This window comes from Camelus bactrianus, chromosome 19, assembly GCF_048773025.1.
Source record: "Camelus bactrianus isolate YW-2024 breed Bactrian camel chromosome 19, ASM4877302v1, whole genome shotgun sequence".
NCBI classification, from domain to species: Eukaryota; Metazoa; Chordata; class Mammalia; order Artiodactyla; family Camelidae; genus Camelus; species Camelus bactrianus.
In genome coordinates, this window is record NC_133557.1 from 18,250,909 (window position 1) to 18,273,204 (window position 22,296).

General features: G+C 41.9%; 1 protein-coding gene across 10 annotated transcripts in view; it reads right to left on the minus strand.

Moving 5' to 3' along the window:
* Positions 1-22,296, minus strand: part of PTPRT (protein tyrosine phosphatase receptor type T) — a 944,743-nt gene that overhangs the window by 487,886 nt on the left and 434,561 nt on the right. For all 10 annotated transcript variants that reach the window (XR_012500633.1, XR_012500634.1, XR_012500631.1 and 7 more), the window contains exon 7: positions 14,317-14,610. Coding sequence is in view for 5 of the 10 variants with exons in the window: in XM_074347294.1 (XP_074203395.1) it covers positions 14,317-14,610 (294 nt within the window). In the remaining 5 variants the exon portion in view is untranslated. The remainder of the gene's footprint in view (positions 1-14,316; positions 14,611-22,296) is intronic.

The following is a 22,296-nucleotide window of genomic DNA, read 5'->3' on the forward strand; positions in this document are numbered from 1 at the left end:
ATTTTAAACAGAAAAATCACCAACATAAAGCACAAAGATGGGAAGAAGCATGGCACTGAACAGACCGTGAAAAGGATATTGTTTACAGTAGGGGGCAGAGCGCCTCCTTGTTCAGCCTTAGCTGGGAATGTGTGCATCTGGCAACTCAAATTTTTCACCTCTCTGCATATGTGTGTGAATGACCGTGAAGGCACCATGAGTATTGATTTTGGTGTTACAATTACATTTCAGCAAATAAATGAATTTGCAAACATGGAGTCTGCAAATATTGAGGGCAGAGTATATTTCTGTACCTACGTTAAATGTAATGTACCTCTCCCCTTAGTTTCAGGATCTGTAAAAACCAAGACTGTCTGTTTCATTCACCATGCTACCTACTTAGTACCTATCTGTATTTACTGAAGTAAAAAACAGTAAGTGCATGGGAAAATATACATTATATACTGTTAAATAAAGAAATCAGCTATAGAACATGTACATGTTGGCTCAGTTTTGTGCAAGGAGATGTGCATGTCCCCATTACAAAACACAAAAGCCACATAAACCATTGGAAGAATTCTACCAAAATCTGGAATAGTTATCTCCAAGTGTTGATGGGTGGTTTTTTACATTCTTTTAGTATTTTTCTGTATCTTCCAAAATAAAAATAATGAAAGCTTATTTCTTTGATCATCACTATCAAATACCATTCAAGTGTGAAGAGCTGCCCTAATTTTCCCACCATGTACAGTAGAGTCTGAAGAATTCCAGGCACTCGAATCTCTCTAACTTGCAAGCAGACATCTTAGTCATCATCTCTCCAGTCGGTTCATATCTCATTCCCAGATCTCTCTCATCCCCAAGCACTCTCATGGGTAATACCTTTCATCTAGTATCTTTGAAAAATATATGGCCAGAAATGAGTTTAATGCTCTTGGCGTACTACAGGTGCAGGTGTCCCACTGCCCAGTCATTCTGAATCCTAAACTCCCCACAATACAGAATATCATTACCTTGTTAGCTACACCTGATTCTGGACACCTACTCACCCATGCTTCAAACCTCTAGAGGTACCAGCCAGACAGGGAGGTGAAATGCACAAAGCTCTGTCCTCAGGGAGTTTACAGTCTAGGACAGCTCAAGACTGTGGGATGGCCCTTAACTGCCTGTCAAAGGCTTTTAGATGTCTACACTGCCATGGCTTTGATTAAATGCTGTGGGGTGGGTGCAGTGATCAAGTGCATGCACAGAATCCACTATAAAAGGCAATTAAGGGTCACATTATTGACTTCTTTCTTCTTGGGGATATTCCTCTGGGCTCACTTTTATTGTGCTTAGTTCATATACCAACCTATATAAAATAGTCTGTGCCAACTTTAAATGGATTTTCTGCTTAACCTTCAAATTAAAAAAAAATTCAATTAATCAGAACTCCTGCCTTCTCTCATCACCCCCACCTTCCACACAAGCCATCAAGTTAATCTAAGATTCACAGCACAATGAATCCATCTACAGTGGCCAGAGGGCAGGATTCATAAGAGCCTGGGATCAGGAGCTGTTTTATTTCACAACTATCCCAAGATCTGAGGTCTGTGGAAGGTCTCATAATGCCTGAGAGTGTCAGGGTCCCCCAGTGTAAAATGGTGGTGATTATCCAAGTTAGTCTCAGAGTCATGGTGAGGATCAACAGCGATAATGTTTATGAAAGGCTCTAGAAAGACAGTATTATAAAGGGTTTGCAAACGTGGGTGGTTTTGGCCACTTGGACAGGGCTAGAACTCTCCTCCCAAAATGAGTTTCCCTAAGTGTGGTCTGCGTGTCTGTCCTGCAATTACGTCAGGTTGGGGGATTCACAGTTAGGGCCCCCTCCCTGACAGGCTTTCTTTTGCGAAGCTTTTTTGGTTCAGGCTCCCAGCTTCTTTCTCCTCCGCAAGAAGAATTCCCTCCTGCCCTCCCCAATCCTTCATTGTTTGGGAGCACTGTAAGCTTATTCCACCAAAGGTGCAGGGATCATAGGTTAAACAGTTGTCAACCAAGTTGATACTTCACAGAATACCAAAAGCAATGCAAACCCCGTACTAATTAATGAGTTAAATATAAAGCAAGAAACACTTAAAAACATCAACTTGGTAACAGTTTTTAATCACTGATTGATGCCTTGGTTTCCAAATTTCCTGCAGTGCAGTATGTATGTGTGTGTGTGTGTACACAACATCTATGCCTTCAACACTGATTTACTGAGTGTGTACTATGTGCTAGGAATGATTCTGGGCACTAGTGATGAGAACAGATGAGGGGATTGTCCTCGGGGAGCACACAGTCTAATGAAAGGGGCATGCAGTAAACAAGTAGAAAGAAATAATTAGATAATCACAGACTGGGATAAGTTCTGTAAACAGCATCATAAATGGCTTGAAAGGGGAGTGGGAAGGAGAGTAATTTAGATTAGGGTGTCAAGCAAGGTCTCTCTGTGAAGTGACCTTTAAAGGGACATGTAAGGGAGGAGGATGAGCTAGCTAGTGAACAGTGTGAGTGGGGAGAGCCCCAGGGAGAGGGAACAGCTTGGGCAAAGGCCCTGAGGCAGGAAAGAGCATGGCCATAGTGTTTTTGAAAAACAAAAGACTTGAGTAACAGAAAAAAGACTGACATGGCAGTTGGCACATGTGAGCAAGGCAGAGGGAAATGCAGAAGTGGAGGTTGTAGGCAGACATGAATTAAAGTAGACTTGAAATATCACTTCATGCTTACGGAATTGCCAGATTTTTAGAAGTGATAGTACACAACTCTGTCAAGGTTACCCTGAAAGTGCTCATATCTTTATAAAATAGCATAATTATTTCATTGAAAGCAACCCGGGAAACGCAGCAAAAGCCATAAGGATGTCTCTACTGTTTAATACTGCACTTCTTGAAATTTAGTCTAAGAAAGTAACTCAAGCAGAAGGTTACCAGGCAGAGAGATGGTGACACTTCGGAAACACCCAAATATCCAACCACACAGGAATCATTAAGCAAATTTTGGCAATCAGACTCTATGGGACACTATGGAGCCATGAAAACAATGTTGAAAATTTCCTTAAGAACATATAAAGTATTTACTTCAGTGCTGAGTGACAGGCAGGGACACAGGATATGGGGCATAATTACATAAGAATGGGGTCGGTCATATGTGGAATCTAAAAAAAAACCAAACAAACAAAGGATAAATACAAAACAGAAACAGACTCACAGACATAGAATACAAACTTGTGGTTGCCAAGGGGGTAGGGGGTGGGAAGAGATAGACTGGGATTTCAAAATTGTAGAATTGATAAATAAGATTATACTGTATAGCACAGGGAAATATATACAAGATCTTACAGTAGCTCACAGAGAAAAAAATGTGACAATGAATATATATATATATGTTCATGTATAACTGAAAATTGTGCTCTACACTGGAATTTGACACAACATTGTGAAATGATTATAAATCAATAAAAAATGTTTAAAAAATTAAATTAAATTTTAAAAAATCAAAATAAATAAAAATAAAAAAAAGAATGGTGTCGGTGATGGAAAGGGGCTATGCACTAACAAAAAGAAATTAACTGGTATATGAGACACATTTTCTATTTTCAAAACTTTGTTTTGATGTCGATACTGCTTTACCTTTTTCAAATGTGACAAGGACAAAGAAGGAAGAACAGCAGCAACTCTCATAGCAGCTGTAGCAACTGTGCCTGCTTTTAGCCCTGGGTCCAGCTGGGAAAGGGCCGGTGGGAAGAGTGACAAGCTTCTAATGATTCAAGACATCCCCAGCAAGGGAAAGCCACGTGGTGATTGTGGATGACATCCAATTGTTGCTGGCACCCCACAGACCTTCCAACAACCCCCACTCTCAGTTCCTGCCGCAGCTCCCCTTAAGAACCTCAGGATGCCCGAGGGTCAAGCCAACAGTGGGTGTGATTCAGAAACCGGGACTGACACTCTGGTTCCCCTCTTTTCTGGCATGTGCGGTCAACTCCTCTGCATCAAGCCAGGTCTGTACTCAATGGTGCACATACTCTATCATTCTTAGTGCAGCAAGACCTCTGCATTCCAGAATGCCAGTGATGGGCAAGGCACCCTGGGATTCCTCTGGACATAATTTTGGCTGAGGGTGCACATGAGACTCTTGAAATTGTCAGCCCTCTGGGAATGCAGCAAGTGGCTAACCTTTGCCCCTTGAACTCACTGCAGTGAAGATCTTGGGGTTTACTTGTGAGAAGGACCTTGGTAGGGAGAGAGAAAGAGACCTTCTAGGGTGTTAAATTGCCCAAAGCATCTACTAAGTTCTAGGCATTGTGCCAGGCACTTAGTTATGGAGCCAGGTGGGTTAAGAACAAGGATCAGAGTCAGACTTAAAGGCTCTAAACTTGGCCACTTCCTAATAAGCCTCAGGACTTGGAACAAAGTACTTCACCTTTCTAAGCTTTGGTAGTGATGGTGATGATGGTATGTAACTTCCTTCTGGCGTTGCAAGCAAAGTCAATGCAATATTAGTCATCATTAATATTAATGACCCTTATTTCTATCCAGTGAGATTAGCGGTATTACTCCATTTAACAGATGGGTAAACTGGTTCAGAGAGGTTAAGCAAATCGCCCAAAGCTGTGTAGCATACTAAGGGCAGAACCTGGATTCCAACTCAGATGGAGCTGCAGACAAACCCCTCGTTTGACCATCCCTTTCTCCATCTGAACACAGTGTTTTAAAGTCTGGTTTGCATCCCAGGGCTCAGCAAATGTGCAACTGTTCCTGTACCTTCCAAGAATGTCAATGATTTACTAACTATGATAAAAATAACCTCTCACATTTATACAGAGTGCTTTACAATTTATAACAATCTTTCACAGTCACACTTGACTTTAAGGGGGAAACCTACTTTTAAGTTGAACAAATTTTATAACATAGCAAAATGAAAAGAAAACACTTACAGTGACCCATAATCTCATAATATCATATATATATATATACACACACACACACACATATATATACACATATATACATATATATATACACACACACGTATATATACACATATACTCCTATATATGTAAATGTGTTGTCTGTGCGTGCACAGTAATGCAGACAGATAAAATACCTTTTTTAAGGGAGGGTTGTTCCCATTAAAGTAAAGGCTTCGATCCCAGCATTAGCTGCCCTCTGTACACTGCCCTTTAATGTTCACCTTGATGCAAAAGATGTGCAAAATGAGGACTGAGCCTGAAGTTGGAAATTGATTTGGAGGAAGTTGAACTGCTCTGGAAATTAGAAGACTCTGCATCACCTATATGTGATCTGGGAGGGAGAAGGGAGGAAAATGTCAAAAATCCCTGGCCCCTGAAAGGACTTTTAAAGCTGGGAAAGGATTTTGAGTTGTCTGCTCGGTAGCACAGCAATGCAGTCTCTTGCCTGTGTCCCCCCAACACCAAGAGAGGTTCTACTGCTGCAGGAAACAGTCTTGGGTTCATGCAGCTTTGGGAGGGTGGTGGACAGGGGCCAGTTTCACATTTGACTCCATTTGGACAGCCAGGAAGGAAAAACAGAGTGATGTTCTGGAACTCAGGGTAGCTGGCGTATCGAGGGGTCACATGTGCTTCCCTGGGAATCTCCAGACATTTTCAGGGCAGGATCAGATCACGTGCAGGATCTGGAATGGGGGATTCTGGTCAGCACTTCGCAGCTCTATTGGATAAACTGGCACTCACTGACATTCAGGCTGCATATTAGTATTTCAAAAAAAACTGGGACAGCAATTACATATGTGGTTTCGCAAGCTGATTTTTTTTTTTTTTACTTATCGTAGCATGAACATTGATCCATGCCATTAGATATTCCATAAAAACATGATTTGTAATACCAGCATAGATGTCCAATGTGTGCATGAAAAAGAAAGTATTTAACTATGGTCCTATTGGGGAACTTAAGTGATTTCCAAGTTTTTTCCCCTTACATACAGTGACCTCGGTATACAAACTCTTTTTGAGTAGCTCTGATTATTTCATTAGGGAAAATAATAGCAAATTGTTCTCTAAATACGCTGTGCCAGTTAACCCACCTGCAGAAATGTCTTTAAGAGCCTGCTTCACTGGTTCTTGCCAGTGCTGGTTATCACTACTTTAAAAAAATACATTTGGTCATCTTATAGGTTAAATGCATTACTTGATTATCAATCTATGACACTAGACACTTTAAATTTGTTCTTAATCATTCATATTTTGTTTGGCAATTGCCTGTTTATACCTTTTAGCCTCTTTAAAAAAAAGCAGCATGATGACATTCTATCAACTTGTTAGAGCTCTTTATGCATAAGAATATTTTTCCCTTTTTCTCAATTTGTCACATATTTTCCCACACCCAGTTTACCTATTTGCCCTTTGAATTTTGTTAATATAGCACAGAAGGTTTTTCTTCTTCCCTTTTTATATACTAAATTTGTAAACTGTGACTCAGTGGTGTATGCATTTCTTTTTAATGAACTGTAAGTCCCTCCTCATACAAGAACAGTATTTTCTTTGTTTTCTTCCGGTTCTTGCTTTTTTCTGCGTTTAAGCACTTAATCAATCCAGAATTTATATAGCATATCACGATATCTATGCAATGCATTCTATTTCCTTCCAAATTATTAAACAATTAAAGGATACTATGTGTTAAGCAATTCTCCACTCATATAAACTTTGAAAGCCAGTTTCACTCTATGCTGGATTCTTTTCTGGGCTTTAATTATTACAGCTATAATAAACTTTGATATTTCACAGTGAAATCGACCTCCCCACCACTTTTTCAAAGTGTTCTTCACTACTTTCTCCTATATATTCATTCTTTCAGGTCAATTTTGAAATCACTTTGTCAAGTTCCAAGAAGACGCTCATTAGGGTTTTGACTGCAACTGTATTAAACCCATAAATTAATTTGGGGAGAATTGATATCTTCACAATGTTAAATTTGCTAATCCAACAGCATGATGTTATCTCTCCATTTATTCATGTCTTGTTTTATCATTCTCAATAAAGTTTTATAAGTGTGTGTGTTTTCATACAGTTTCTGCACATTTCTTGGTTTACCCCTAAGTATTTATATTTTAATTGCATTTGAGAATAGGATACATTTTATTCTATTTTATAATGGTTATTACAGGCATACAGCTATTGATTTTTGTTTATTTGCTTTGTGTCTGAGCATAATACTGAAATCTCTTAGAAGTTCTAATAGCTTTTTTTTTTTTTGGTTTAGTTTATTCTCTGAGGCTTTGAGGCTATTAAGAACATTTTCTGCTAGAAATAAGAAAGTGCCTTTCCATTCCTAGCTTACTAAGAATTCTGATCAGTAAGGAGGGCTGAATTTTTTCCAATTACTTTTAGTCTCTCTGGAGAAGATCAGATGGTTTTTATCCTTTGACCTATTCATACGGAGCATTAGACCAATAGTTTTTCTAATATTCAGCATTTTTCATCAGTGCATTTCTGGTCACAGTGCCTTATGCTTTCATAATGATGCTGGATTTCAGGGTTCATATGAGAAGGAGCTTGAGCTTTGCAACCATGTAATGAAAGATTCAACTCCTAGCTGGGCCATCTGAGCAGGTATATGGCCCGGGTCAGTCACTTATCTTCTAGACAGTCAATGGAGGAAGTTACATCCACCCCACTAGGTCGCTGCAGGAATTACAGGTAAAATAGTACTCGGAACAAGCTCAGTACAATGGGCCTTGCCTATCGCAGATACTCAAGCAGGGCAGCCGCTGTCTTCATTACTACAGTCATCCGTCTTCTTTGTGTTATTTCAAGATTTCCATAGGTATAGGGTTGACTGACCTTCAATTTTAGTATATTTGGGGGCTGTGTTTTTAATTCAGCTAACTGGACAAACAAACAAACATTGTTAGCTTTTATTATCATCAGTACCCCTCCCTGGCTCACTTTTTCCTCAAACTCAACCTTCAAAGTTAGGAGGGATAAGGGAGTGTTTACCAGGGTGTGTTTGTTGACTGACTGTACTTCACCTCCCAGGTGGCCCTAGTTCTCTAGGAAACAGAGGGTGGCAGAACAAGCTGAACATAACAGGATGATTAACAAGGCTTTTCTTGTTACTTTGGAATTTTATGTAAGGCTACAAAACCAAGAAGAGTTACAAGTAAGTAAGCACTGCCCTGTTCTACGGAGGACAGCCAAGACCATTCCCATCCTCCCCCCGCCCCCTTTAGCAGGTACCACTGCAGCCACCTCTTGGTCCTGCAGCCACACATTAAAGACTCCAGAACACCTGCACAGCCACTCATCTGAGCTTCTGCATGAATCCACAGCTGTCTGAGAAAGTAAAGAGAGCAGCAACTAGAGAAATCCTTTACAGCAAGTCCATAACGCCACAGTGAGGGAAATCTTCCCAAGCCTGAGATTATTTCTAAATAACATTCATTAAAGAGCTTCTATGGCCTGGGCTCTCTGCTAGGCAGATCATTTATCTCACTGAAGCTTCACAACAAAATGGAAATGTGTAATCTCCCGCAAGTGGAAGAAAAGAAACTGAGGCACTGAGAGGTGAAGTAACTCAGCCGTGATCATCCAGCTAGCAAGGAAGGGCCAGCTTGAAATAAAAATCAGAACCTTTTTAGTTCTAAAGCCCCTATTCTTTTCACTAAATTCTAATGACTACTCTCACTTCATTGAGCTCAGCTATTGGAATTTCTTTTTTATCCCCTTGGAGAAAAGAGAGCGTTAGTCTCATATTACTTCAAGTAGAAATCCATAAATATGTAAATAAAATATAATGTGCAATCAACCCTCAGGTGGAGGGAACAGGAAGAGAGCCCTCCAAATCAGCAGTGCATGTCTCATCTCTGCTGTATCAAGTCGCTTTTCACTAAGAGAGCCTGGACTCTGTGAGACCACGATGAAGTGGGTTCCCAGGCAAGGGCCCTTCGATTCACGAGAGCAAGCAATCACAGGGGGGAGCTGTGATCACTTGGCCTGCTGGATTGTTGGTGTGTGATTCCACAACTGTGATGTGAAGAGAGCTTTCCAGGGCCTGGCTCAGGCAGGGCTTTTGGGGATGAAGGGAAGGTTTCTGGGGCATAAAAGAGACAACTTTAGGTTGCTGAAGACCTGTTTTTGAGATAAGGAGGAACACGCTCCCTGAGAGTAAAATCAGAATCCATAAGTGGGTGTTGTATGGAGGTAGATTTGGGTGAAAATAAGGAGAGTTTCTTCCATCTGATGCCGGGTGATCATTTTAAGATATCAGTAAGCAGGTGCTCAGGCCATTAAAAATGGTACCTGCAAAAAAGATGCAGGACCATGTTGGACCAGGACGGTGTCTGCACCTCTCATCTTCTTGCCGGCCTTCCTCACTTACTCATTATGGCTCCCATTCTCAGTGGCATTGCCCTCGGCTCTCCTTGAGGACTCCAGATAGTTGATGCTACTAACCTGCCTACTGCCCCTACTCTTTTAACCTAATGGATACTCTCTGCTCCCACACAGGACCCCATTCAGAGTCTTATGATAACCAGGCTAACACTGGGTAGAGAAGGATAATAACCACCCAGGACTCTCAGCAGTGACTTGTCTTCCACGAGAGAACATGAACATCCCATCAGAGGGGGCGTTCAAGGTGAGACTGGGCGGGCACCAGAGAGTCCTTCTAGGACCCAACTCCCATTATTGGACATCTGCTGTTGGGGATGTACCAGAGGAAACCACCCGCTGTCCTAGAGCAGAAAACCTCTGAGAGTTCAGACTACAGTATGTACAATCATCGTGTTCTGAAATGGGACTTCCTGTGGGATGACGAAAAACAACAAAAGAACATGGCCCACCCTTCCACATGCCAGTCAGTCCAGAGAAACAGACAAGTAAGACTTCCGGTTTTGAAATCATGATGCATAATCAGAACACCCACAACAACAGTAGCAACAAATAATGATTTGTTTCATTACAGGCATCTAAAGAGCATTTTTGAGCTTTTCAAAGCACTTTGATGTACATTAGCACGTTTGCTCCCCAGGCCTGCATCTCAGGAAGGATGGTGAAAGATTAAACTGAGCAAAGGGAACAAAATGATGAATGAAAAAAAAAAGATGAACGAGGCATCTCAAGAGAACAGCATGAAGAAAGAGAATTACGTGGCTTTCATTGGTGCTAAGAAGTTCTTTTGATTTCAAAATCCAGGTGTAATCAGGTAGTTCTCATGGAAGAAGAGGTAATCTGCTGGTCTCTCCCGAACTCCAGATTTACATATTCCATCACCTGCTGTGAGGCTTCACCTCAGACACAGCAGATTCAAACCTGAACTAGCTTTCTGCTCCTAATCCATCTTCTGTGCTTTCCATCTCAGAAAACAGCCTCATCATTCATCTCCCAGGCATCCAAAACAGAAGCCTGGGAGTGTCATCTCTCTTTTTCCAGATTCCTACATGAAAATCTGTCCTGGTTCCAACTTAACTGGATAAAGGTCTTAATCTGAACTCAAGACACCGTGTTGGGAGGCTGTTTTATAGCTAAACTCTTGACAATTGCTCTCCTATGGGTGAGATTCTGCTCCCAGTGCCTCAAGGATCTACCTGGTGACCTGTCAGACCTGCTAGAACCAGAATACATCCCCACCTGCCCTTGCGGAAATGGGCCCACTGGTATCTTCTTGATACACGAGCTTGTAGTTTCTAGTTGCACGCCTCTGCCTACTTCTAGCATGTCCTTCCTGGGCCAGCCTCTGCCACCAGTACCCAGCACAGAGTTCGGCACATGGGAGGGACTCAGTAGATGTTTGGTGAACAGGACGATAGCGGCACTGTGTGGCAGCCATTCATTCTCAGCTGGTCTCCATAGTTACCAGTCTTCCTATCACTCAGTCCCACCCTCAAGAGGACACTTGCAGAGAAAACTCCATCAAACCATATGATGGTGAGCTCCTTAGGCCAAGAGATTTAGCTGTAAGAACATAAGTGACTTTTAAGGTTGGTCTGATGTTTCTGTGCCTCAGTTTTTTCCCATTTGCCTCTCAGCGATGCCACAAAGATTAAGCAACAGAATGGGCGTACTACCAAAGTGGCATCTGGGGGTGTCACAGTGTATTAGTGGTCCTTACATTTGGGTGCGCACCAGCATCACTAAGAGCTCCTCAAAGCACAGATTGCTGGGCTCTACTCCAAGATTTTCTGATTCACCAGGTCAGGGAATAGGGCCTGAGAATTTGCATTTGTAACAAGTTTCCAGGTGATGTTGATGCTGTTGGTCCAGAGACCACACTTCGAAAATCACTGCTCTAGGTCATTTTGTCAGCATTGTTTTTCCCATGCCAACTTTGTTTTTCTCCATGAAGGATGCTATTTCAATTCTCAACTTTAAATTTTACTCTTTTTGCTGTTTTGTTGGAATCTTAACCCAGCCTGTAAATTCCTCTGGGCCGAAATTATACCTTCCACGCTCCACACACTCTCATTTTCTGTTTTCTAAAATAATGAGTACATTTCCAGTGCGATTAATAATAGAATAGAGAAAAGGGGAAAAACTCAGACTACCAACCCCAATAAACAGCGTCCACAAATGGATATAAGCCTTGGAATTCTCTTAAAAATTAATTATGAGGCAAGGAACATTCTACCATCAGTAGCAATAGAAAAGAAGATTATCTTTTTGATGACACATTTTGTAAAGTGTGGGTTATTCAAGATTTTAGGCATAACTTACTTAAACACCAACATTTTTTGAAATATAAAACCACAAACAGCATTTCAACCCATAATTTTTATAGTGATAGTCAGACAATTGTGTTTTCAACATGTAAAATCCATTACACAGTCGTGGCAACAGTTTGCAATAGACTGTAAATTTTTATTGAGATGATCATCTTGCGATTGAATTTCAAAATGTATTATATGATCATCAGCAAATAAGTCCGTGGGGGCTGCTAAAGTGCTTTGAATATCATTTATAAAGATCAAAAACCCTGGAAACCCTGTGGAAAGAGAAAAGTCTCATCGGCAGGATCAAATCAATTATTTTTATGGGTGACTATTGAATTGCAAAGCTGAGATAAGGTATTACCTGGTTTAATAACATATCCTTATGTCTTATTAAAGTAGTAAGTTTCATAATCAGGTTTCAGTGAGGAATTTTACCAAAGGTCTGTTTTTGAAAATAATCAAGAAAATGGTTATCTCCATTCATCATAGTGGTTCAATGCCATTCAAAGGAATATTCCCCAGTAACAGAAACACTAGCTTTGAGAAACATGCTACCAAGATGCACTACTGAGATATTTAAGAATGGTTGCAGCCAATTCTGCTGTAACGCTTGTTTTGACAACACAAAGGTCTTCCAACACACTTGATATATTAGGGAACAACTTGAGCATAGCACAAATTTCACATTTGTTATGTGTTAGTTTGATCATAGAAACACCAGTGAAGCAGAAAACTGCACCCAGCTAAACTGAGCCACGCAGGCATACACAAGACGCACCCACCTCAAACATCTACTTGCTCCCTCCGTTCATGGTGTGTGTTACGATCCACACGTGGTGCCACAACTCACCCCCACTTTCAGACAGCCCTCCTTCACCACTGCACCGTAGCTCACAGGCTGCAGCCTCTCCGACACCCACTTCCCACAAGCAAACTTCTGGATGTTTCGAGGTAACACCCCCTTTGTGTTGCAGTATTTACGCACAGATTAGCCATTAACATGTTCACAATGTGCTGCAGCTTTTCCTACTTTCCTCTCTTTTGGAGCATTGTGCCCTAACCCCACTTTCCCCCATGAACCCAGTGTCTTTTATTGCATAACTCTGAATAATGCAGGGATTTTTAGGCATATGCATGTTGCATTACAGCTGAATTGACTGTGTTTTAGTTCTCTTTTTGTTCCATGGAAAACACTGTGCAGATGGTTCCTTCTCTCCCCACCCGGAAGTTGTCAGGGATTCCTTTTCCCTCAGAAGCCAGTGGCCTGGCTTACACAGGGACGTGAATATTTCCCTGATCTCCCACTGAACACCCCCAGCTCTGTATACCACGCTAATGGCACATAACTCTCTATGCACCAAGGTGTGACCAGTGATCAAGGCCATTAGTGTCAGAAAACCTGGGTGCAAATTCTGACTGTGTTACTGGCCAATTCTATGACTTTGGATAGAAAATCAAAAATACAGAGTCGCTATTCTTTCATTTATATAAAGATAAAAGTACTTGTATCAAATGGTTACTTAGAGAGGAAAAATGAGATAAAATAAATAATGCAACTTGCAAAAAAAAAACCCCACAAAACACTAAGTCCTTTAAATTTTTGGAGCTGCATTCAGAGCCAGAACATCTCAGGAATACAGTCAAAGGTACAACTACAGGCGACACCTCGTATCAGAAACACCACAGAAGTCTGGAGTCCTTGGGGATATAGTTGGAGACAAAGAACCTTCCCAGACGTGGTCCCAGCGAGGATGCGGTCCCAGAGAGGACACTCTTAAGCAGCATCCAGAAGCCTCAGAGAAACAGTTAGAGCCTGGCTAGAGGGAAGACTGAGCCAGGAGTCTGCAGGGACGTGGAATCCACAAGACCCTTGGAGGGACAGTCTCCACCCAGACTCTTAGGTAGGTGCCAGAAGCCCCCGAGGGACACGAGCCAGGAGGTTCTCAGGGGCTAAGAAGTCCCAGAATCCACTGAGAGACACTTTCAGAACCAGGCGGCACTCAAGATGTAGCTGGCACCAGGAGCCCCTCAGAAACAGAACTAGAACCAGGAACCTTCAGGGAAATTGTCAAAACCAAGAGCTCATTAGGGTCACAGACCCAGCCCTGGGATCCTTGGGAGCAAAATTAAAATCAGAAACACCTTAGACAGGCAACAGGAACCAGAAACACTCAGAGATACAATCCAAACGAGGCCTCAGGGCACGCTGTCAGAGCCAGAAGCCCTCAGAGATACAACCAGAGCTTGGAACCCTCAGAGACAAAGAACCAAGAGCACTCAGAGACATGATCAGCACTGGGCAGTCTCAGACGCACCGATGGCACAAGGAGCCCTTGGAGACAAAGAACCAGCGTCCCATTGGAGACATTATCAGAATAAGGAACATCTCCACAACATAGCTAGAGTCAGGCGGTTCTTAGAATCACAGTCAAAGCCAGGAGGTCCCCAGAGATGCCACCAGAGCCAGGAGGTCCTCTAAGGCAAGACCAAAACTCTGACTGCTTTTCTCTACACCAGGAAGCACATTCACATCAAAGAAGTTTAGGAAGGACTGTCACAGAACGCCAAGAGGAGGATCACTCACAGCAGCTGCCCAACCTCTCAAAACGTAGTCAGGAAGCAGGGTCCTACCTGCACACTTGGTTCTGGTGGTGAGGGGAGGCCCTGGTGGTCCAGTGCCCCCTTCCCCTGGTCGCGTGAGTAGAACCCGGATCTCATACTCCACATCGGGGTCCAGATGCCACAGTTTATAGTTGGGAGAGTCGACAATGTGGGTCTCTGCCCAGGTGCCTGTTGTGGTGCGATATTCCACCTCCTTCAGGATGATGGGGCCATCTCCGATGATGGAGTTGGCATTTGGCTTGATCCACAGGTATGTGGCCCCCACAGCCAGCAGCTCCGGGGGGGCAATGGGTGTGGGAGGCTCTGAAAGACAAGAATCAGCAAAGGACATCAGACCCAAATGATCCACAGAGCAGACTCCAAGCTGTGAGGACAAAGGATGGAATTCCAGACAGCCACAGAAAACAGCCCAAATCCCTTTCTCAACCCACTCATGTCCTACTTTAATTAACTAACTGTATGTAAATACTTGAATCAGTATTTCTTCAGTAACTATATTCAACACCCACCATTATCTCCTTCGTTTAAAGAAAGGAAAGAAAGAAGGAAACAGTGAGGAAAATATTTTTCCTGAACACTGCAAAGCTATCTGGGTTAATATTCTGTTTTCTATCCTCAAATGAGAACTTGCCTTTACTAAAGTGGAGTTTGGTTCAAAACCCAGGGGAATCTGAGGTTTACAAATCTTTTTTTTATAGGAACATACCAACTATTAGTGGACTTTCTCCCAAATAGTGGTAGGAGCCTAAGTAGCAATAGGATGATGGCCTAACAGGAATGCAGCTTATTCCTCGACCCTAGCAGTTTCCTCCAGCAGGGAGCGTCACTGGCCACAGGGGCCCCAGTGGGAATCAGAGGTCAGTGAAAAAGTCATGCTGAATTATCTTGCGTTGCCATCTCTCTTCCATTCTATGTGTAAGTTCTATATTTTCAACTTACTAGACTAGAATTTCAACCAAGATTAATGGTGGCCTCTTTCTGGCAATTTTGAGCTCACTGGCAAAGCTGCAGAAATTAACATTTACTTTGTATGTATTTACCAGGAAATCTCACATGTATTACTTAGTGTAATTCTTGAGACATTATCACCTCCATTTTGATGGATAAAAAAATTGGGAACCCAAATGATCAGATCACCTAACCAAGATAGTGGAGCAGGTAAGGCAAGATGGGATCCATGTCTGCATGCCTGCCCAGATCAGCTTTCCCCTTGAAAGGCTGTCTGCTTCTTGATAACCATTTCCTAAAAATCAAAGTGGATGTGTATGTTATTATTATTCAGAGCCCAAAACAGCAGTGGAACAATAAAAAAGTGAGGAGGAGAAAATAAGCCCCCTTCCCTACTTCCTAATATAACCTCCATTTTTATTTCTCCACGTTCCATTCCAGTTTCTGGGCATATACTTAAATGTTTTTCATATGGTTATAGCAACACATAGACCCAATGTAGATGTTCTTTTCTTCCCTCACTTATTATATCCAAAGGACTTTGTTTATATACTATGTGGATTTTACCATCACTGTCTTTAACAGTTACAGAACAGTCCATCAGATAGATAATCACATCAATTATTCTCCAGTTGTTGGGCCCATGAGTTGTTTCAAGTTTTGCTATGGTAAATAATGCTGCAATGAACATCTCTGTGCAAATGACTCCAGTCCTTTTAGTTTCATATTTTCTTAGGACCAACTTCCAAGAATGGGATTATTTTCTCAGAGGGTATGAACAAGTTAATGATTCTTGGAGTAGAACTAGGAAGTGAAGAGTGGGGAAGGCATTTGGGAGTATTGGACAAGTATTGGCATTTGTTCAGTAACTTTTGAAGGGCCTCTGGGCTATGCAGGTGGGTAAGGCAGGTATCAGTTTCAGTTTGGAACTCAGGTGAGAGCTTTGGGATAGCTAAGACTCATGCAGTGTTTTCTTTCTAATTAATTATCTAGTAACGAAGATTCTCCAGAAACAGAATAATTGCTATGAAACAGAGGTGGACAATATTTTCTCAGTATGACTCGAAGCAAATCTTAAGGGACAAGTTCAAACGGTCTCTATTATAGCCTGCCATTTGTTCAGAGGAGGAAATTAAGCAGATTAGTCAAGCTAGATGCTTTTCCTTACAAAGCCATGGAGGTTATTACTCAAGGCCTTGTTATCTCAAAGGTGTTTGCAAATTGATTTTTGGATAATTTGTTCCAGGTAGAGAAGTTAAGTTGGCAGGCAGATAATTTCTGGGCTCATCCTTTGTGCATTTTAAATATATAGACCCTTTGATCACCATTATCAACTCTCCAGAGCTCCCATCAGTCTCCAATGAGGCCCCAGGGGTGATATTTTGTAGCTCTGTGATGACTCTGCCCAATTCCTTAGTATAATTATTCACAGACTGGCCCTGGCAGAATTAAGATCAGCAGGTTTCAATACTTTTAAGGCTTGAGCAAGTGGCCACATTAAGCTCTCTTCCATCGACTTTCTACCATGGTTTTTGGTCTCCTAATTCAGGCACTAGCAGTAAATTGCTGACCACCAGAAAAAGAAAAAAAAAGTATCAGTCTTTCTAAACGTTTAGTCTCTTTTCATGTATTTCTGATGGTACGTGTAAGTGTAGTAACAGACATTCCCTCAAGGGTATAAATGTCTCCATCTCAAATGACTCCCTGGTTTACATGTCACTGTACAGATTAGCCAATGCAATGATCTCTCCCTCCGTCCCCTCAAGAATATATCATGAAGTACATCCTAGTGTTTCCTGTATCTGGCACCAAGAAGCCAACAGATTATTGTTTTTTTCTCCATTTTTAGTACTTTGTTGATTTATAATTGGCATTCTTTAGAGGGAACACTTAAGTTCAAAGACAAGCAGGCTTGAGACACAGAATGATTTTGGGTGGTAGACACTACCTTTTAAAAGACCATGTTTATTTGAGTCCACTGTCCTCTCTATTTGAGATGAGCTGTTCAACCAGTGCAAGAACTCTATGAAGCCACCTAATCCAACAACTAGAGTTATCAGAAAGGAAACCAAGGCCCAGGGAGAACCCATGAACCGTTAAGCTAGAAGGAGATGTGGACACAGCATTAGAATTCAGGGCCCAGGTAGCATTCCTGCCCCTCCTTTTCTCTTCTTGTACTTGAGATGTTTAAGCGATTAACCGAAAGGATCATTAAAGAAAGTCTATACCAGAAGTCTTTTAACTTTTGGGGATGTTTAGGCCCTTATGAAAATGTGGTAAGAAATTCCAGACTCTCTTCTCAGGAAAATGCACATAAGCATTATTACCTAGAGTTTTGCACACCATTTCAGGAATTCATGAATCCTTTTGAAGCCCCCGCATGAATGCTGGAAGAGTCTATGTTGAGAATAAAGGAAATTCACAGAGACTCTGCTGACAGATGACCTAATAGCTCACACTTCTTTGGGACCCTGATGCCACTCTTTGTTGCAGGGGCTAGAAGTTGGGAGCACAATAGTGTAAGGAAATGGAACTTGATGTAGTGGGTCACTGATCTAGTACTTCCAGGCCCCCAGGTCCCCAAACACAGGGGTGAAAATACACAAGCTAAGATTTCCACAGGACAGCACCAAGTAAATGTCTAGGTTCCCATGATCATGACCCCCCTAGTACACTCATAGACTCAACACCTGGGCTAATATATATTTAAAGGAAAAAGACATGACCCTGCCCATGAAATGTTATATCTGAAGTAGAAATCTTCCACAGAGGCTGTCTTAGCTTGGACTGCTGTAACAAAATAACATAGACTGGGTGGCTTAAAAAAATAGACATTTATTTCCCACCATTCTGGAGGCTGGGAAGTCCAGGATCAGGGTGTCAGCAGTTTCAGTTCCTGGTGAGGACCCTCTCCTTGGTTTGCAGACTGCTGCCTTCATGCTGTGTCCTCCCACGGTGCAGAGAAAGAAAGAGAGCTCTGGTCTCTTCCTTGTCTTATAAGGGCATTAATCCCATAATAGGGGCTCTGCATACATGACCACATTGAAATCCAATCACCTCCCAATGGCCTCACCTCCTAATACCATCACATTAGGGGTTGGGGCTTCAGCATATGGACTGGGGATTTGAGGGGGTGCATAGCAGAGGCCATGTTTTCAAATCCATCTTTCTCTCCATAAAGGACATCATCTAATTGCTGGAGTCTTGAGATGAGCAACCTGGCAGAGAGAAGGCCCCTGTGAAAGAAACCCCAACTCGTGTGTAGTCTGTGCCTCTCACATGCCAGACAGAGTGCCGCATGTTTGGAATTTAGTGGTGAAAGAAATATAGGTTGTCTGTACCCATGACTCCCAGGGTGAAGCAGTCAATTAAAGCAGTATTGACAATAAAGAGAATCCTGATGGAGGGATGACAGAAACAGTCAGGAGGCCTGTGAAGGGACCTACTCTGGTCTAAAGTTTAGGGAGGCTCTTAGAGACAGAGCTTAAGCAAGATCTATGGGGCCAGAAATTCATACAAAGTCTGTGAGCAAAGAGATTGTCCTAGGGATCCGGTAGCTCTGTGATGCTTGGGAAGGCACCATGCAGAGCCAGACTGGTAAACGGTGTGCTCTGAACACTTATCCATGCAGTCATCATACAAGAATTGAGTATCTGCTACATGTCACTCGCTGTCCTACCCCCCAAAATACACAGTCCTGGTTGCCAGGAGCTCATGTTCTAGCTTTTACTCAAGGAGGAAAAGAGGGATAAGGAGAGAATAAAGTTGATTCAGAAGCTGCTGAAGAGGAGGAAATCAGAGGACAAGCCAGACATAGGTGGATGCTTATAGATAAATCACTTGATGCACATACATATTATGGAATACTACACGGCAAGGAAAAAGGAGCAAACAACTGATATACAACATGGACTAATATCAAAAGAAAACTATGCTGTGCAAAAGAAGAAAAAAAGAAGAATGCATAATAATTCCATGTATACAAAAATTTCGAGAACAGGCAAAATTGATCTATGAAGATAAAAGTCAGAATCACAGTTACCTATGGGAATAAGTACTGACTGGGACAAGGTATTTCTGGGGTGTTACAATGTACTACTTACTGATTTGAGTGATTAAACAATAAAAATCAAAACAATTAAAAGAAAATAGTATTACCTCTGGTGGGGTGATTTCCTAGAAGGAGGCATAAAAAAACTTTCTGGGGTAATAAAAATGTGTCTTGACTAGAGTTGTGTAAGACTCATTAAACTGTACACTTAAAATATGGATATTTGGCTATATGTAAATAATACCCTAAGAAAGACTTAAGAAAACAAACAGACAAAAATATAGCTTGTCTGTAACCCAGCAGGTGGATTGGAATTAGGAAGAATGGCACTAAATCTTACTTGAAACTGAACCCTAGAATATTTGGAGGAAATGAGCCTTTAATCCTGTATCATTTCTGTCCAAACAATTCCATCAGCATCATCAGATGCTTGAACTGCCGTGAATTTTCTTAACAAGAGTTTGTTCAGACACACATCAGTTCTTAAGAGTCTTTCCACTGTGAAACAACCAACCTCCTCTCTCTACCTGGCTCCACACCATTAACTGTGCAAAGCCAGCAGTGAGTGTCTGACATCTGACCGCACTCTCTGCTGACAAAGTTTGGAACCAAATCAAGAGGGAGGAACTCAAGAGCTCTGAGTTGGGAGATGGCACTGGCCCCCTCCAGCCGGGAGGGAATAAAAGCACTTGGAGGACAAGGACCCCATGGGCCATCGTCAGGAGGCCTGGGCAGCAACTGCCCCTGGCTATTCAAGGCTCTCCTTCAACATGCAGGCGGTGAGGTGACCCTTTAACGTAATTATGCTTCATCCTCAGGCAGCAATCTCCAGACCAATTCCATCTTTCTTTTTCCTGCTGTGAGAACTTGTAACAGTTTGACTCCCCAGAAATTCCTACAGAGAGCAAAAGTGCTTCATGTAGCTGGAGAGCAAGCTTTGCACTTACGTATTGTCTGCTCCAGACAGAAATTAAATATTTTGAAAAAAAAAAAAAAACCTGAATGTTACTAATATGTGAAGTGAGCCCTGAGACATGTTTAAGGTAAACCTAACCTGGCCTCCGACCGTGTCTGTCACCCGCTGCCTCCTACCTGATCACCCTTCTAATTGCTTTGCTATTTACAGGCCTGTGAGAGTCCATGGGAATGCCCTGCCCCACCTGCCAACATACCACACATACCTGCACACTGTTTCATCAGTCCCACTTCCACACGTTTGCACACACACTTTCTCCCAACTGGAACATCTTTCCTTCTGCCTGGAACCCAACCACACCCATTTTTCTTTTCAATTGTTTCATAACTACTCAGTTCTGTAGATCACAGGGCTGGGCACAAAGTAGGCATTCAAAAGCATCCTGCTGGCTAGACTTTCTACTGATTGGCATGTACACTGTTTCATAAGTAACAGACTGAGGATCAAAAAGGAGAAGGTAATGTAGGCTGGGGCCAGGGTCCGAGTCTTTCTTTGTCCTTCTCTACTAGTCAGCTGTGTGACCTTGGACACACCACTCAGTCTTCATGGTTCTCAATTTCTTCACGTTTAGAATGGAAGATGGTTCTACAATTCAAATTATAAAAGTATCTGAATTTTCTGCCAAGGACCATAGAGGTTCTATGCAGATATGTTCACTGACTACCCTGACTCTGTTGTCAACAGTAGACTCCACTCCCTCAGGCCTCTCTGGCCTATGAGGTCCCTGAACAGAAGATACAATAAGTAGATATAGCATCCAACCCACCAGGAGGTGCCCACTAGAATTAGTCTTTGTCTTTGTGTATCTAGCCTAGCATATGGCCAATGTTCAATAAACATTTAATGTCTTATTTAAATGGACAGGGAAAATATTGACTATGTTTTCTTAAAAGCGGAGGTTGGGGTGGCAAGAAGAAAAAGAGCAAGAAGGAAAGAGTTATAGAGAAGAGTGAATGGACGTCCAAGATGAGAATTAGACATGTTTGGGAAAAGACATCAAACTACTGGAAGAGAACAATAATCATAGACATAGCTAAAGAAAATTTCTTTGAATTAAATGAAGGTCTGAGTTTGCAGACTACAAGGAGCACAGTGGGTTACAGGCAAAAATTAACGATGAGACTCACATTTAAGCACACACTGGCAATATTTTGAAATACAAGGCTAACGAAAAATTCTCACAAGCATCTAGACAAAAAACATCTCCATCAAGACAAAACAAAAAGACTAAAAAAATCAGTTCTTGGTCTTCATCATTTTTGAAGCACTAGGATATAAGGGCGAAGGTGACAACAGTAATAATAATAACAAATGACAGAAGAGGCAGCTAATAGGTACTGGACATTTCTGATGCACTTGTCAATGTTCTTAGTGACTTAAAATATTAACTCATTTAATCTTCATAGTAACTCTTCAGATAAGCAATATTACGATTCACATTCTTCTGAACAGAGAAAGAGATGCAGATTAAGTAACTTGCCCAATATCAAACAATTAGTAACTCAAAGAGCCAGGATTGGGGTCAGGGCAGCCTTACTGGGGTGGGGTTGGGTCCTCTACTCCCAACCACAATAGTATAACACACACACAAGGCTTTAACGGGATGTTTCATGTCCCAAGAAATTTACAGCTAGCTAAGCTGTGGTGCATTTACAAAGCCTATAGACAGACAATTTCAGATTCTGAAAAATGCAGAAAGCATATTATTTACACACCCTTCCTTAGAGAAAAATTACTGGAAGATAGACCCCAGTCCACACTGGGGTGAACCATGACCTCTCAGATGGGGGAAGTGGGATGTTAAAAGGATCGGTCCCGTGGGATGATTACTACCACAAAACCCTTCTTTCTCAGGCAAGAGTCTAGGAAAGAATCGCTGCCTCATGCCAGACTAAAGTGGAGACAAAACCCAAACTTTAAAACAAGGCCGAAAACCCAATGGCATTTAGATTGTGCGTAAAAGCAAGGAATTGCATTATAAATGGTTAACCCTTGCTTTGGCAATAACTGGAAA